We start from the raw sequence: 13,912 nt of genomic DNA, 5'->3' as shown, positions 1-13,912 counted from the left end.
GATTTTAAAAATATGTAATCCAATATCTGAATTTTTTTTTGTCGCTTCGTTTTTCTATCTTAAGGTTATGTTATTTCGCTTCATTTGATTCATTTTTTACAATTATTTAAATTAAAAATTATTATATCTTTAAAATATAATATATATTTTTAGTTTTTTTTCCACTAAAATCTTTAAATATAAAATAAAATGAATTATATAAACAACAATAAACTAAAAATTAACAAAAATATTCTTAATTCACTAAATATAATTACATAAAATATATAATAAAAATAAAATTATCAATCTAATTAAATTTTGTTTTTTCCGTCGATTCAGACATATATATAATGCAAGACCGAACTATATAAACTTTGGTTTTGAAATTTATATCCGAATTAAAAAAATTGGTTTTCATTTCGATTCAGTTTTTGGTTCTCTTCAGTTTAAATTTATAATTTTTTCCATTTAAATCAAAGTTTGAAGTCAACTGTTAAATGTTCGCCCGGATTGTTTCATTAGCAAACACTACCTTTCGCCAAATGCCACACTCGGGCCTGTCAAGTAGAGTGTGCATTCACTTTTAGATTCAGAGATTTGAAGTCATTGATTTATAAAATTTATCGCAATTTATTATTGTAATTGCATAACTTGATATGAAGTAGATTTGAAATTCAATTTGTCAATGCAAGCAAGTCATTGATTTTCAAATCCATCAATCTAATTAACTACAACTTCAAGTTATACTTGAATGAGATGATTCAAATTTATTTAATTGTTTTGATGAATTTATTTTAGGTGAATTTCAAATTTAACTCATTTGTTAATATACGATAAATATAATGAGAATTGAGATTGATTTAAAATACATATGTACCCAGAAACCCAACCCCGTGTGTGAATTAAAAAGTGTAATAGACTTGGGGTTATATTGAAACGTAGGTGTATAGCTTGGTTCTATTCGGGTTTGTACCACCATGTGATGAATTGCTTGGCCATATTTACACTTTTATGAATAGGACAATTTTTTTAGGCTTGGGGTTATATTGAAACGTAGGTGTATAGCTTGGTTCTATTCGGGTTTGTACCACCATGTGATGAATTGCTTGGCCATATTTACACTTTTATGAAATAGGACAATTTTTTTAGGTAAGCATGTGGTGTGGTGTATCTCGTTCATATCAACGTTTAATTTTATGGCAAAAACTTGTGTGAGAAAATCTCACGGGTTGTATTTTGTGAGACATATCTCTTATTTGAGTCATCCATGAAAAAATATTATTTTTTATACTAAGAGTATTATTTTTTTATTGTGAATATCGGTAGGATTGACCCGTCTCACATATAAAGATTTGTGACACCGTCTCATAAGATAACTACTCTAATTTTTTTGGCATCAAATTATTACCATTTCCGAATTGGTGCAAGAAGACATAATTTTTTCAATAGATCTCTTGTAAGACATTACTTGGTCATATTTAGATTTTTACGAAATAGGCGATTTTTTAAATACACATATGGTATGGTGCATCTCGTTTCCTGTCAACGTTTAATTTGTTTCCATCAAATGACTTGTTATTACAATTTCCGAATTAGAGCAAGAAGACATTAATTTTTCAATAGCTTTTTTACGATATAATCTCACGAATTTATTCTTATGAGAAGAGTTAACCCGATCTATATTTAAAATGATAAATAATACTTTTAGCATAAAATATAATATTTTCATGAATCGGGTCAAGTCAGGTTGGATTGGAAATCTGTATCATAAAATTGATCCGTAAGACAGTATCACATGTTCAATACAAACTACATGTAACATCTTGTCCTCTCAAACCTTCTTTTTCTTTTTATTATTTTTGTTCCAGTTGTTATTATATCGAAAGAAGAGAGTGAAAAGGATACGCAAATTATTAATTTGATGTAATTCCGGTTATCATGCTACGCAGAAGGAAGAAGACTAGAATTATTTGATGAGAATATATATGTATGATAAGTACACATTAAATATCTAGAAAAAGAAAAGTTATTCCTTTCAAAAAAAAAGTTATTGTTTTTTCCTGTATTTATACATAAAGTTCGTAATTATTTATCCCTCATTTGAGTCTAAGATTTAGATAACAAAAAGTTGTTTATTATCTAGTGATACTTCACGCATGCATGCATGGCTTGGTGAAACTTGTAAAACAAAGAAAAATGGCGTGAAAAATCAATTTATTATACATGCATGAGCCTACGTCTAAAGGGAATAGCGAACTATATATCAAAGGTCTTTCAAGAAATCAAGTAAACGTTAAAAAATAAATAAACCTATTTTCTATAACACTATAACCAACGGAAAAAAACAATCATCGACTATGGAGGAACCTAAAAATGATGAAAAATCAAGAAGGTTTGGATTGTTTGACGAAGTTCTGGAACAAACTTCTACAGAACGTATACGTAGACTAGTAATTACAGACTGCAAACCTTGTCATGTTGGAAATTTCAAAGCTAGTCTTAGGACAGTCAAACGACTCCGTATTATGCTTCGTGTATCGCCAATAAATCGCAAAAGCAAGAAGACACCATAGACTCACTTTGTATTAATATTAGAAAAATCTCAATTTCCATACTTGGATCTACTCATTGCTCATAACCCCTAGTTAGCGGGGTCTACATGGACATGAAATCCATTTTGCTTTATATTCATTAAAGATTTTGTACAATAAGGAATTACTTATTTATACAAAAAGTTCATAACAAAGTATATTCACTTATTTCTCTGGAAAATTTTCATAAAAGTTACTGTATACAAGATGCACATACCGATCTTTACAACAAATCATGAATGCACATAGACGGGTGGCCTACTTGATGGACTTAAATGGTGAACTCCAGCCAGAACACAACGATTTGGCAAAAAATAACACATTTAGATGTCAAAATGTGAGAGCAAACTGCGGTTTGGGCCTAAGATAGGGATCTAGCATGGTTCTTAAAAGCATGCAGTTCCAAGCCATGGATTCAGATAATCCCTCCAAATTTCACAATGCAGAAGACAGAAGCATTTTGAAGGTTAACGACTCGCCTTGCATTTATAACTTGTGGTTCTGACTCTGTAGCAAGACCGGGGTTTGTATCATGACATAATAATGTCGGCAGAAACATAGAAAATTTAAGAAGAGTAGTGCATCATACATATATTTAAGCAGTTCCAGTGATCAGCCTTTCTCTTTGATCTAATTTCTTAACTATCACTGTGCCAATTAGAACTTTGAGGCAGAAAAACGCACAGAAGATGTATGCAATAGTTGCAGGCATCTGCAGAAGAAAATAAGGATTGTAACGAGAGTTGGACAACAATTGATCCAGTTGATAGTCACTTGGAATATACTGGAAGACTAACCCTTATGGAATTAAGGTATAAAATTGTTGCAAGGTTGATCAAGCTTCCGGCAGCAACTGCCTGTAAATTAGAACCGAAACTTGTGCACTTTTCTTTTTAAATAAGGAATAGAGTTGAAAGGAAATTATATTCTTGTCTGATAAAATTGCTTGCATAATATTTGTTGTATAGTTTGGCACTACGATTTGAATCATGGGAACTTACACTCCCAACCATGTTTTGAACAGCCGCAACACGCTGAAAAGCCCGCTCAGACTCCAAAGTTCGAACACGAAGTTTTAAATTGCCTTGCTCCTGTGAAGAGACACATCAATGAAATATTTAAAGCATGCTACTAGAGAATATTGTATATTTTCTGAGTACCAAATCACCTACCAGTTGCTGGACAATGTCAGCAAGCTTTTCTACTCTATCAGCTTGCCTAAATAAATTCGAAAATGCACGGGATTGCCTGTCCCATCTCTTCCTGAAGTCCTGAACACAAGAAAGATAAAGTTTCAGAAGAAAAGCCTTCCCTTTTTGACTACCATCAACCACATTCGAAATATTTTTGTCAGCTAAGGTGTGGAGAACATTGCCTTTAGGATAACTTCAACGCCAACTTCGCGAAATCTTAACAATTCCAAAGCATAACTGCATTGTACATGAAACTCATTTAGTCAAAAGAAAGATGCAATATTCTTTAATGTCTGACCCATAAATCCCAGGATAAACTTACGGTTTAGCAATCTCAGTGATGTCAAATCGAGGATCGAGCCCCTTTCCAATACCATCCAACACTGACGAAAGGTTTGCGATTGAGAAATCAGAATGAGCTGGGAAGGGCAGCACAGTATACGAAACAAGAGCTGAATACCTGAAAAAGCTCTGACAACGAAAGTGAATGTGGCAGGAAACCGGAAGGGCTGATCTGCTGCAATCGCTAACAAATCTTCGCCTGTTAAAAACACAAAAACAAGAACACAAATGAAGTCCCAATAGATGCATAAAAAATAATGCATATGGAATAGTGCATATTTCTAAAAAAGATGACACATTTTAGAACCAAAATAACTTCTGCATTCCATTATAATCAATAAATCAGTATGTTACAGGTGTGAAAACAATTAACCTAACAGAAGAGTTACCAATTGCGGCAAGACGCTGTTTCTTTTTCTCAACTTGTTCCTCCTTGCTCAATGGCTTCTTAAATCCAAGTTCTGTTTGTGTAATTTCTCTTTCTTTTCTTTGTGCCACAAGTCGCTCTTCAAAGCTGCAAAAGGTATTTTGTAACTGAAAATTTTCTTTGATTAATTCATTGGAAGTCCAGGAAACAGTTGTGCCCAAGATACCGGTTTATCACATGGTAGGAAGGTATACATACGCAAACACCAATAGCAACAACGCATAGTATTACAATAATGGGATTTCTATATTGGAGGCAAACACCAGTCATAAAATCTTTTGCCATCAATGGCAAAAAACATACACTTGAAAAAAAGATGCATCACTAGTAAACCCAAAACTTATCTCTCATAAAATATGCAAGTCCAACACGTGAATCAACCACAAAGCTCAATTCACAGTCCTCAACTTCTTGTTGGGTCATTCGTGCATATCTTTCAATATGACAAGCTTATGAGCAACACATTCATCATATTAAGCATCAAACTAAATCTAGTTTCCAGCCAAGCAATTGATATTATCTGGCTAAGATTTGAATGGTCTTAAACTCAAATTAAGATGGTGGAATTCTTGCATTTCAGCTTCTGGTAAAATGTTTTGCTGAGGCATTGGTGCTGCTACATGAAAAAAGAGTCTAAGGGAAACATATGTGTGCGTTTAGGTTTGAAAAAAATCAGAGAAACAAGAAAGAAAAAGATCTATGTATGAGCCAACAAAAACCTGTTCAGAAAGAATTGTGCAGTTCGTCTGACAGCAGTCGTATCTCCCGTAGGTACTAGTACACCCATTTGAACCATTGCTTGAATAACCTGCAGCAGATTCATGCATTTTCTTCAATGGAACAAACAAGATACACAATCAGCTGTCATGCATTCTCTTAGCTGACAGTCAGGCACATAAATATAGACAACACGTCGCAATATTTAGAACAATCACCTTTTCAGCGTCTTTCTCATAAACTCCATAAAAAACCTCCAGCAAGCCTTCTCTGATGTTTGGACTTATACTGCACAAAGTTAGGGCCAGAGTATCATATTTCCATAGAGATTAAATTGACTTGATAACTCTAAGCCAGGAAACATATTTCTACATGCAGAAAGCACGGCAGAAAACGCACCTTCCCATCATTCCAAAGTCATAAAAGATCAATCTTCCACCATTGACATCATCGACAGCAATGTTTCCAGGATGCTGCAAGAAGAAAGAAAATTGACACAGTAGATAAAACAGGGAGTAATTTCACAAGGTTGATCCTGAAGCATGTAATTTCAGAAAATTTATATGGGGGCATGCAATAGAGAATCTATCTCTGGGATATGTACCCAAAATACTAGAGAACAAATAGGTGATGCCAGGAAATCCAACTTTTAAGAAAATCAATTATACGAAGCAAGTACTCATAAGCATAGTGTAATTGATGAGGTGAGAGGAAATTCTTTACAAAGCATTCAAGAATGAATAGATTTGAGGACCACTCACTGGATCGGCATGGAAAAACCCATGGGACAAAATCTGCTCCAGGTAAGATTCAACAGCATAACGGCCCAACCTGATGAACATTATACATAAAAATCACAGTGAGAATTGAACATGGAAGTGCAAGAATAAGTCTGCTTTGAAGTTTAATTTACAAGAATCATACCGTTTGCGATCCACACCCAACTGATCTAGAGCTTGTATCCGGTTTATTTTGATTCCAGGAACATATTCCATCGTTAGAATCTATGGAACATGGAGAAGCTATGCAAATTAATAATATTTCATCAAGAATAGTGTGGTTAACACTGAAATTTTATGCTTTCCACACGTTTGAACCTGTGGGGTTGTGTATTCCCAATCAATTGTCGGGACTTTCACGTAATCCATATCTTTAAAGTTGTTCGCAAATTTCTCAGCATTAGCAGCTTCTTTAGTATAATCAATCTCCTGAACATGGCAAATAATGTCTAATTAATACCTTATTGGAATCTCTACATAACAAGTGAAGGATATTAGACATTTTTAAGTTTGTTTATAGAAGAGTAGTATCTGCTTAAATTCCACGTTTAGTAGCAAAAGTCCTACTCATAAGTAATGGAAACATGTTAGGTGCATTTCATGAGTGAATTATCACGTGCCCAAATTATTTGGTAAACTTTAGAAGGCCAGCTAGAAAGCTACCAGGACTCAATTTTTTCATTGAAATCTTGGTCCTCCTTTCAAAAGAATTGAGTTCAACAAAAGCATTAATTATTGGTAACCGTATTACAGCCTTTTGATTCTAAGTTCGTTCTATCAAATAAACAATCAAAGTGACCATGCATTCATATGTTTATACATTTATTGAAATGGCTTGTAGGGAAAACAGGAAGTAGAATTATTATTTGACATCGAACCAAAAGATTTAGGTTTATAATCTATCCCCTAACACTTAGCAATAAATGGGTTTTTGTAACGGTCTTCCTCATCCCAATGCAAATACATACAAACACTCAAGACAACATTTGGCTCTAAGTTGCAGCCAACGATTCTTTGATGTTGCATTTGGATTGATGAATTTGATTTGAGATTTGAATGGAAGGATTTGAGTTGAGAAATGATTTTTATGGATGGATTTCAAAAGACGTCCATCATCATAATTACTATTGAAAATGCTCAACTTGATATAGAGTGTATTTGAAATTTACTTGAATTTGTATCATCTAAACAAATCAAATTTCAAATCCATCGATCAAATGCACCCTCATTGAAATATATTATTCCAACACACCATCACTATGGTTTAATAATAAACTAGCGAACTGCGAAAGTGTTGGAATATTAAATAATAAATATAATGAATTTATGTCATATGCAGCATCGAAGGCAATTCATAACCTGATATAAGACATTTGCACATTCATCATAAATAGCAACCCAATCCCTTTTTGCACCATCAGATTTGGGATCAATCTTCTGAAGGTATTCAGCTATTACCTAGGGAAACCACAAATTAAAAACGTTAGTGAATAAAGATGGTCAACGTATACCTAAGTATGTCAATGTAAATTAACAAAATCATTAGTAATATAGACCGATGTAGTTTTTACCCTTGAAAGTTACAACAAAATAAGAAGCGCTTGCTAAATTTTTAATTATTTTCAATAACGAGGACAAGACATTTCCAGCATTGGAGCAAATGAGACTAGGAAAAGTTAAAATTTGCAACCCACCCTCAAATTCTTTAGGTCAATGTCGAATAGATCCTTCAGACCAGGTCTTTGTACTTTAATGACAACCTCACGTCCCTTCAGCTTTGCACGATGTACCTGACCTGCATTCAAGAATCAGTACCCTGAAAAGTTATATGTACTTAGCTAATAAATAAAATATCTTACTTACTGTATTGAGAGGATAAAGAATACCTAAACTTGCCGCAGCAATAGGTTCACGGTCAAATCTTTGGAATAAATTATCTACAGGGGCTCCAAGTTCTTCCTCAACTATTGAGACGGCAGTTTCTGAAGAAAAAGGAGGAACTTGATCCTGCACGTAGCATCAATACATTTATTTGTTTTTTTCTCAGACTGTTTTTTTCAGATTATAATTTGTTATCAGGAAACAATGCTGCGTAAAAATATTAAAGTCGAGATATAAGACAAAAACTCAAAGTTGTGAAGAAAAGACAGGTTGTATTTTATAAATTGTTGAATATAGCCCAATAGAATAAAGAATGACTAATAGTATTTCATAAATAACTGAACTTACCTGTAGTTCTGATAACTGATCAACATATTCTTGAGCAAGTATGTCTACTCTTGTGGAGAATTGCTGACCAATTTTAATAAATGTAGGGCCAAGTCTCAAAATATTTTCTTTTAACCACTTGGCAAGAACCTTTCGCTTCTGGACCCTTTTTTCCTCTGTCATTCCACCTTAACAAGGTGCATTTCCAAATCCATTAGGCTAATAAATTGGTAAAGAGTAGATAAAACTTTAGGGGAAAGAGTAAAATAAAAACAATGTTCACAATTGTTCTATTCTGGAAGACAGTTTAGTTAATCTTACATAGGTTTAATACGGAATGGTGATACACACATTGATGTAGCCGTATAATAGAGAAGATAGGTGTCATGGTGATAAATGGACTGCCGATAAATTACCTTTCTACGTCATTTTTCTTAGGTTGCATACCATGCATATGGCATGTTAACATGATATAATAATGTCACCCACTAAACGTTCATTTAGAATCAGTTTGGAAAATGGCCAACCTTTGTAAGAGAACTTCTGATTGTTCAGCCAAACTCTGAATAAAAAAGTCAGGACAAATCCCCATATTTCCAAAGTCCTTTGAATTGTAGAATAGGTCTTAAACTGGCTCCAACGACCACCAGGAGCAACAGATACCTACAAAAACCCAGACAATGAAGAAAAGTATGAACTCTGGTCCACACAATAAACCACAACTAAGTGTATCCATTTTAATCAAATATCATAAGACTTCAGAGGGTAACCACCGACAGCATACAAGCATGACTTAAAAGAATTTTCATCCAATACAGAGACACTTAAATGTTTACTTTCTCCAAAAATCGGTATTTGACATTCAAGAAAATCATGAAGGATAAGAAATTGGGGGAAAATATGCGCATCACTCAGATAACATGGCCCAGAAAGAAGGGATTCTACGTCTTTAAACATCACAGCATAATATTTATGATGTTCTCCATCATAACTGATATTTTCATGCTATAAATATGTTGCTTATTGCGGTTGATGTAATAAGTTGCATATTGTGGTTGATGTAATAAGTTGCAGGAAGAAATTTCGACAGTTCAATTAGCTCCCTGTACAATAAGCACCCACAGAAATGGAATTTCTCGTGTAATGCATAAAAAAATAGTAAGAGTAAATCCAATACACCATTTTTACGAACTTAGATCGAGCAAGATGTACAAAATCGGGCACATAATAGTAGTGATAAAATACCTCCACTTGATCTTGCAAACGTTGCTTAAACCACGCCTCCTCTTGTCCAATCTCCTCTATTGTCTTCTTACGAGTAACCACTACCTCCGGTTTTACTACTTCAATGCTTTCCTCTTCACTTCTTACAGCTGCTCTCCCATTCCCATTCTTATTCACATACTTGTCTAAACTCCCATTTTCACTCACGGGTTTCACACTATCATTCGAATAATTTTCCACCGAAACATTTCCAAAGCTATAATCCCCATTAACGTGCCCATTCCCATTCCCATTGACACTACCATTCAGCTTAGTAAATAACTCTCTGTCTTTTTCATCAAGCACAGCGCTTTCCTCTCTGGGAGCAGACTTAATTCTTGTTCCAATATTCCTGAATTTGGTTCTAGGCTCAAGATAAGTGGGTCCAAAGAGGGAAAGTTTCAGTCTTTTTGATGGGTAGTTACGAGAAAGAAAGAATAATTCGGGCAAAGATGGAGCACAGAGAGAAGCTGAAAAGGTTGCCATGTTTCCTGATTCTCAGCAACCACAATAACTCATTTTCTGAGTTTGTGATCTTTGAGAAGAACTTCAAGTGGCAGGAAGAACAAGAGTAGTGGTGGAGAATGCAACTCAATTGAGCATTTTCTTCAAAAATTTAACTTAATTTTTTTATTTTTTTGAGGCTGAGAAGAAGAAAGGTGCCACTTGGAAAGGGCAAAGAGATGGGCGTCAAGAGTATCAGTATTGGTGGCTTCTGATTGGTTGGTTGATTCCCATTGCCAATTAAATCCTAATACGTTAGTTGGCAACGTCTTCACATACTTATTAAAACATTTAATTAATATGTTATATATATTATTATTAAGTATATATTGAAGGATATCATGATAATAAAAATAAAGTTATGATGACATTCGAGGAAATATTATTTTAAAAATATACATAAAGTATTATATAAGTTTTTTGGCAAAAACAATGGTATGAGACGGTCTCACGGGTCGTATTTTGTGAGATAGATATCTTATTTGGGTCATCCATGAAAAATTATTACTTTTTATTATGAATATCGGTAGGGTTGATCCGTCTCACAAATAAAGATTCGTGAGACCGTCTCACAAGAGACTTACTCAAGTTTTTTTTAGAACAGAGTATGATATAATTTGATTATATCAAAATAACGTATATTGATATAATATAAAAGGAAATTATTTAGCAAACAATCTAATTACACTAAACTATCAAAAAAATTTACTGTTATTTCTTTGATTATTATGATTAGTTGTACGCTGTGGAAGATGGTAAATTAAGAAATGATCCTCACTATTTTTTACTTTTCTATTTATAGTTTTTTTTTTTTTTTTGCTGAGAAAGAGGATTAAATGGAAATTCATTGTTCGAATTCTCAGATAAATAATAATAAAATAGTTTTATAGCATTGTTCATATTCTCGGACAGATAATAATAAATATCATGAACGGTAATAATTTCAAATTAAATCTGTAAATGAGGACAACAATGTTTGTTGATAGAGAGAAATTGATGGAATGGAGATAAATAATTGACTGAGTGGAAAGGAACACGATGAAATCACTTGACATAAGTGCAAATATGCAAAAATTTTGGGGGCAAAGTGGAAACAAAAATAATATCTAAATAAATTTATCTGACAGTATAGACATATAGATATATAAATATCTATTGTGTGTTCATCTAGTATATATTGCCTTTTTTATGTTATACATTGTATTCAAATATGTTATATTTTATTTATTTTACAGGTTTTTAATCATAATAATAAAAATATATTGTAGATAGAGAGATTGGAGGCCTGATTGATTTAAAATCTCTATACACAAGTTTTGTTTGGATTCAGTTCTCACGTACATTTTTTTTTTATGCACTCTCTGACCCAGTTGTTTTTATTGTGTTTCACTCTCTTGATCTGTAAAATAAGAAGTTTGCCTTTTGTTGACACATGATCACTTATTCCAGAAATTAATTTGCTCACCATCTGCATACATCTCGTCGCTTCTTGTGTCGATTGCTGCTAACTTTAAGACGATTTTCAGCATTTAAATTTATGAAGAAAGTCTTCTTTAACCGCACTTGAGCTTGGAGTATTTTCTTTGTATTTTGGTTTTTGAAATTTAATATTTTCGCAATCAATTATCCAAAATAATTATAATTACAAGTCAAAATATTGCCCAAAAATCTTTGTTTCTGACGTATATATCATTCATGAAGCCTGTAAATACAACATCTTAAAGATCAAATACAAGCTTTGGAATGGGATTTAAAGCATGGGCAGCCTACATGAAGAAATTAGCTAAAATAAGAGCAAACTCAATATGTAATGATACATCTGAGAGATAAATACACTGTAAATGATTAAATCCTCACACACAATTACTAAAACATATACATGAGAGTTGAACTTCAAAATCTAGTTGAATGAGTCTTCACACAAATATATTAAAAATTGTGTTGATAGCCTTGGCATAAAAGACGTTAAACATTATGTGGATTGTGAAGTTGTGACTTACAATCGAGAATATGCTAGGAGTTTTAATTAGGCAAGAGATAAGTTCTAAGTTGAAATGAGTTTGCACAAGGAGTTGTATAAATCAAAATCTTCTAGTGGATTCTTCCCAATGAGAAGAATGAGTGACACTGAAGTTGTTAACTCCGAACATTCATAAACAAATTCATGATTATTTATTTACTGGATTTAATTATTGTTACTGCTTTTATAATGCATTGTTGAAGCATTATTTTTATGTAAATTTAAAATATCAAAATATTGAATACAAAATGTTTGATAAAATACTTCAAACTAATTGTTTTTTATTCATTGAATTTGTATATCTTTTAAATGTTTGAAAGTTTAATTGATTTCTACGAAAGATTATTTTGAGTGTCTTCTTTGAAAACCAAATTCGATTTAATTCATCGGTATTTAATATTTCAAGAACTGACTATTGTAACTCAATGATTATCTTTCAATCGATCCTATCAAATTTATTACTTCCATGAGAAATTTGCAGTGACTTTGAAAGACAATGATGACGTACGTAACATAATAAATCCTCATATGTGTTTGAAGATGAGCATATTCGATTTGAGGGCATCAAATAAATTTGAAGAGATTCGAGGTAGTAAAACTTTTGCGTAATGAATATATATGTTGACATATCAATATGTCATTCAAGTCTTAGATACGGAATGATTTTAATTGAAAACAAGATAGGATTTATGGGTCGGTTCGGTTCATACTAATTGGGTGTCACTTGAATAAGTACTCAAATTAAATAATTGGCATCCATATGATATACATGTATATTGTTGTACGAAATATTTCTCAACATTGTTTGATTGATCCATATATCAATATATTGTGTTCAATCATATGTTATATCATATGTTATCCCACACATAATAACTACGTATAATCACTCATCTGTCACAATAAGTGATTGTTCTACATAAGACAATATGATACCAAATCAATAAAAATAAATACATGAAATAGGGCAATATGTTCTAGAATGAACTATATTCATACCACTTTTAAGGTCGGATATACAAAACCCAAACATATTTACGAAATGAATGTCTATCGACACATCAATATGACATTTAAGTGTTAGATGTGTAATGATTTTGATTGAAAACAAGTTAAGTCGTATGAGTTGTTTCAAACTAATTGGATATAACTTGAATGAGTAATCAAGTTATACAATTGTCATATTTATGAGACTTCATGTGTATCATTGTACTAAAGATTTCTTAAAGGTATTTGTTTGGTCCATACATATTTGTATTGTGTTCATACCACTTTTAAGTTTGAAGATACATAATCCGAATATATCTGCGTGATGAATGTTCATTGATACATCAATTAACTTTTAAGGTTGAAGATACAAGATCCACTTTTAATGTTGGAGATACAAAATCCAAACATATTTGCGTAACTTTAAGGTTGGAGTTACTAATTATTCCAAACAAGGGTAATGTGATGCTTGATTATCACATGATTGTATCTGAAATAGAACAATTTATGCTTGAATTGACTAACTATAATCATACCGTATTTAAGTGAAATGTACAAAAGAAAAACGTAGAACGCTAATTAGTGTGCAGTTAAGTATGACAGAACATTGTTTCCCAAAACGAATACATCCACCAAACTTAATACATCCGATCCAATACATCCTCCAATCTGAATACACATTAGTAGGACTCAATCCCTATACATCCACCAGAAAAACGCACACATATATATTGACGTGTTGTCCATCAACTGTATCCACTTTCGTAACCATTATCGAGTTGTCACTCATATGTTAGATGTGATAAAACATATCCAAATTAACATCTAATAGACGAATGACACCTCATTAGTTGGTACGGAGGTTTTCACGGAATAGAGATGTCAAAATATGATATGAC

General features: G+C 32.6%; 1 protein-coding gene across 1 annotated transcript; it reads right to left on the bottom strand.

Moving 5' to 3' along the window:
• Nucleotides 1–2,721: 2,721 nt before the first annotated feature.
• On the bottom strand, nucleotides 2,722–10,127 carry LOC140826284 (protein ACTIVITY OF BC1 COMPLEX KINASE 8, chloroplastic). Its single transcript, XM_073188499.1, has 21 exons — nucleotides 9,485–10,127; nucleotides 8,767–8,902; nucleotides 8,261–8,427; nucleotides 7,918–8,038; nucleotides 7,726–7,826; nucleotides 7,391–7,489; nucleotides 6,350–6,460; nucleotides 6,177–6,256; nucleotides 6,014–6,083; nucleotides 5,652–5,725; nucleotides 5,471–5,540; nucleotides 5,255–5,343; nucleotides 4,498–4,622; nucleotides 4,227–4,307; nucleotides 4,089–4,149; nucleotides 3,949–4,003; nucleotides 3,746–3,844; nucleotides 3,575–3,664; nucleotides 3,371–3,430; nucleotides 3,163–3,285; nucleotides 2,722–3,080 (listed from the first exon to the last, which is right to left on the bottom strand). Exons 1-20 carry the CDS (start codon nucleotides 9,986–9,988, stop codon nucleotides 3,169–3,171), a joined length of 2,310 nt encoding a protein of 769 aa, XP_073044600.1. The 5' UTR covers nucleotides 9,989–10,127; the 3' UTR covers nucleotides 2,722–3,080; nucleotides 3,163–3,168.
• Between the last annotated feature and the right edge of the window lie 3,785 nt (nucleotides 10,128–13,912).

Source organism: Primulina eburnea, chromosome 3 (assembly GCF_022965805.1).
Source record: "Primulina eburnea isolate SZY01 chromosome 3, ASM2296580v1, whole genome shotgun sequence".
Classification (NCBI taxonomy): domain Eukaryota; kingdom Viridiplantae; phylum Streptophyta; class Magnoliopsida; order Lamiales; family Gesneriaceae; genus Primulina; species Primulina eburnea.
The sequence above is the reverse complement of the archived record's forward strand: the minus strand, read 5'-3'. Positions and strand labels throughout refer to the sequence as shown.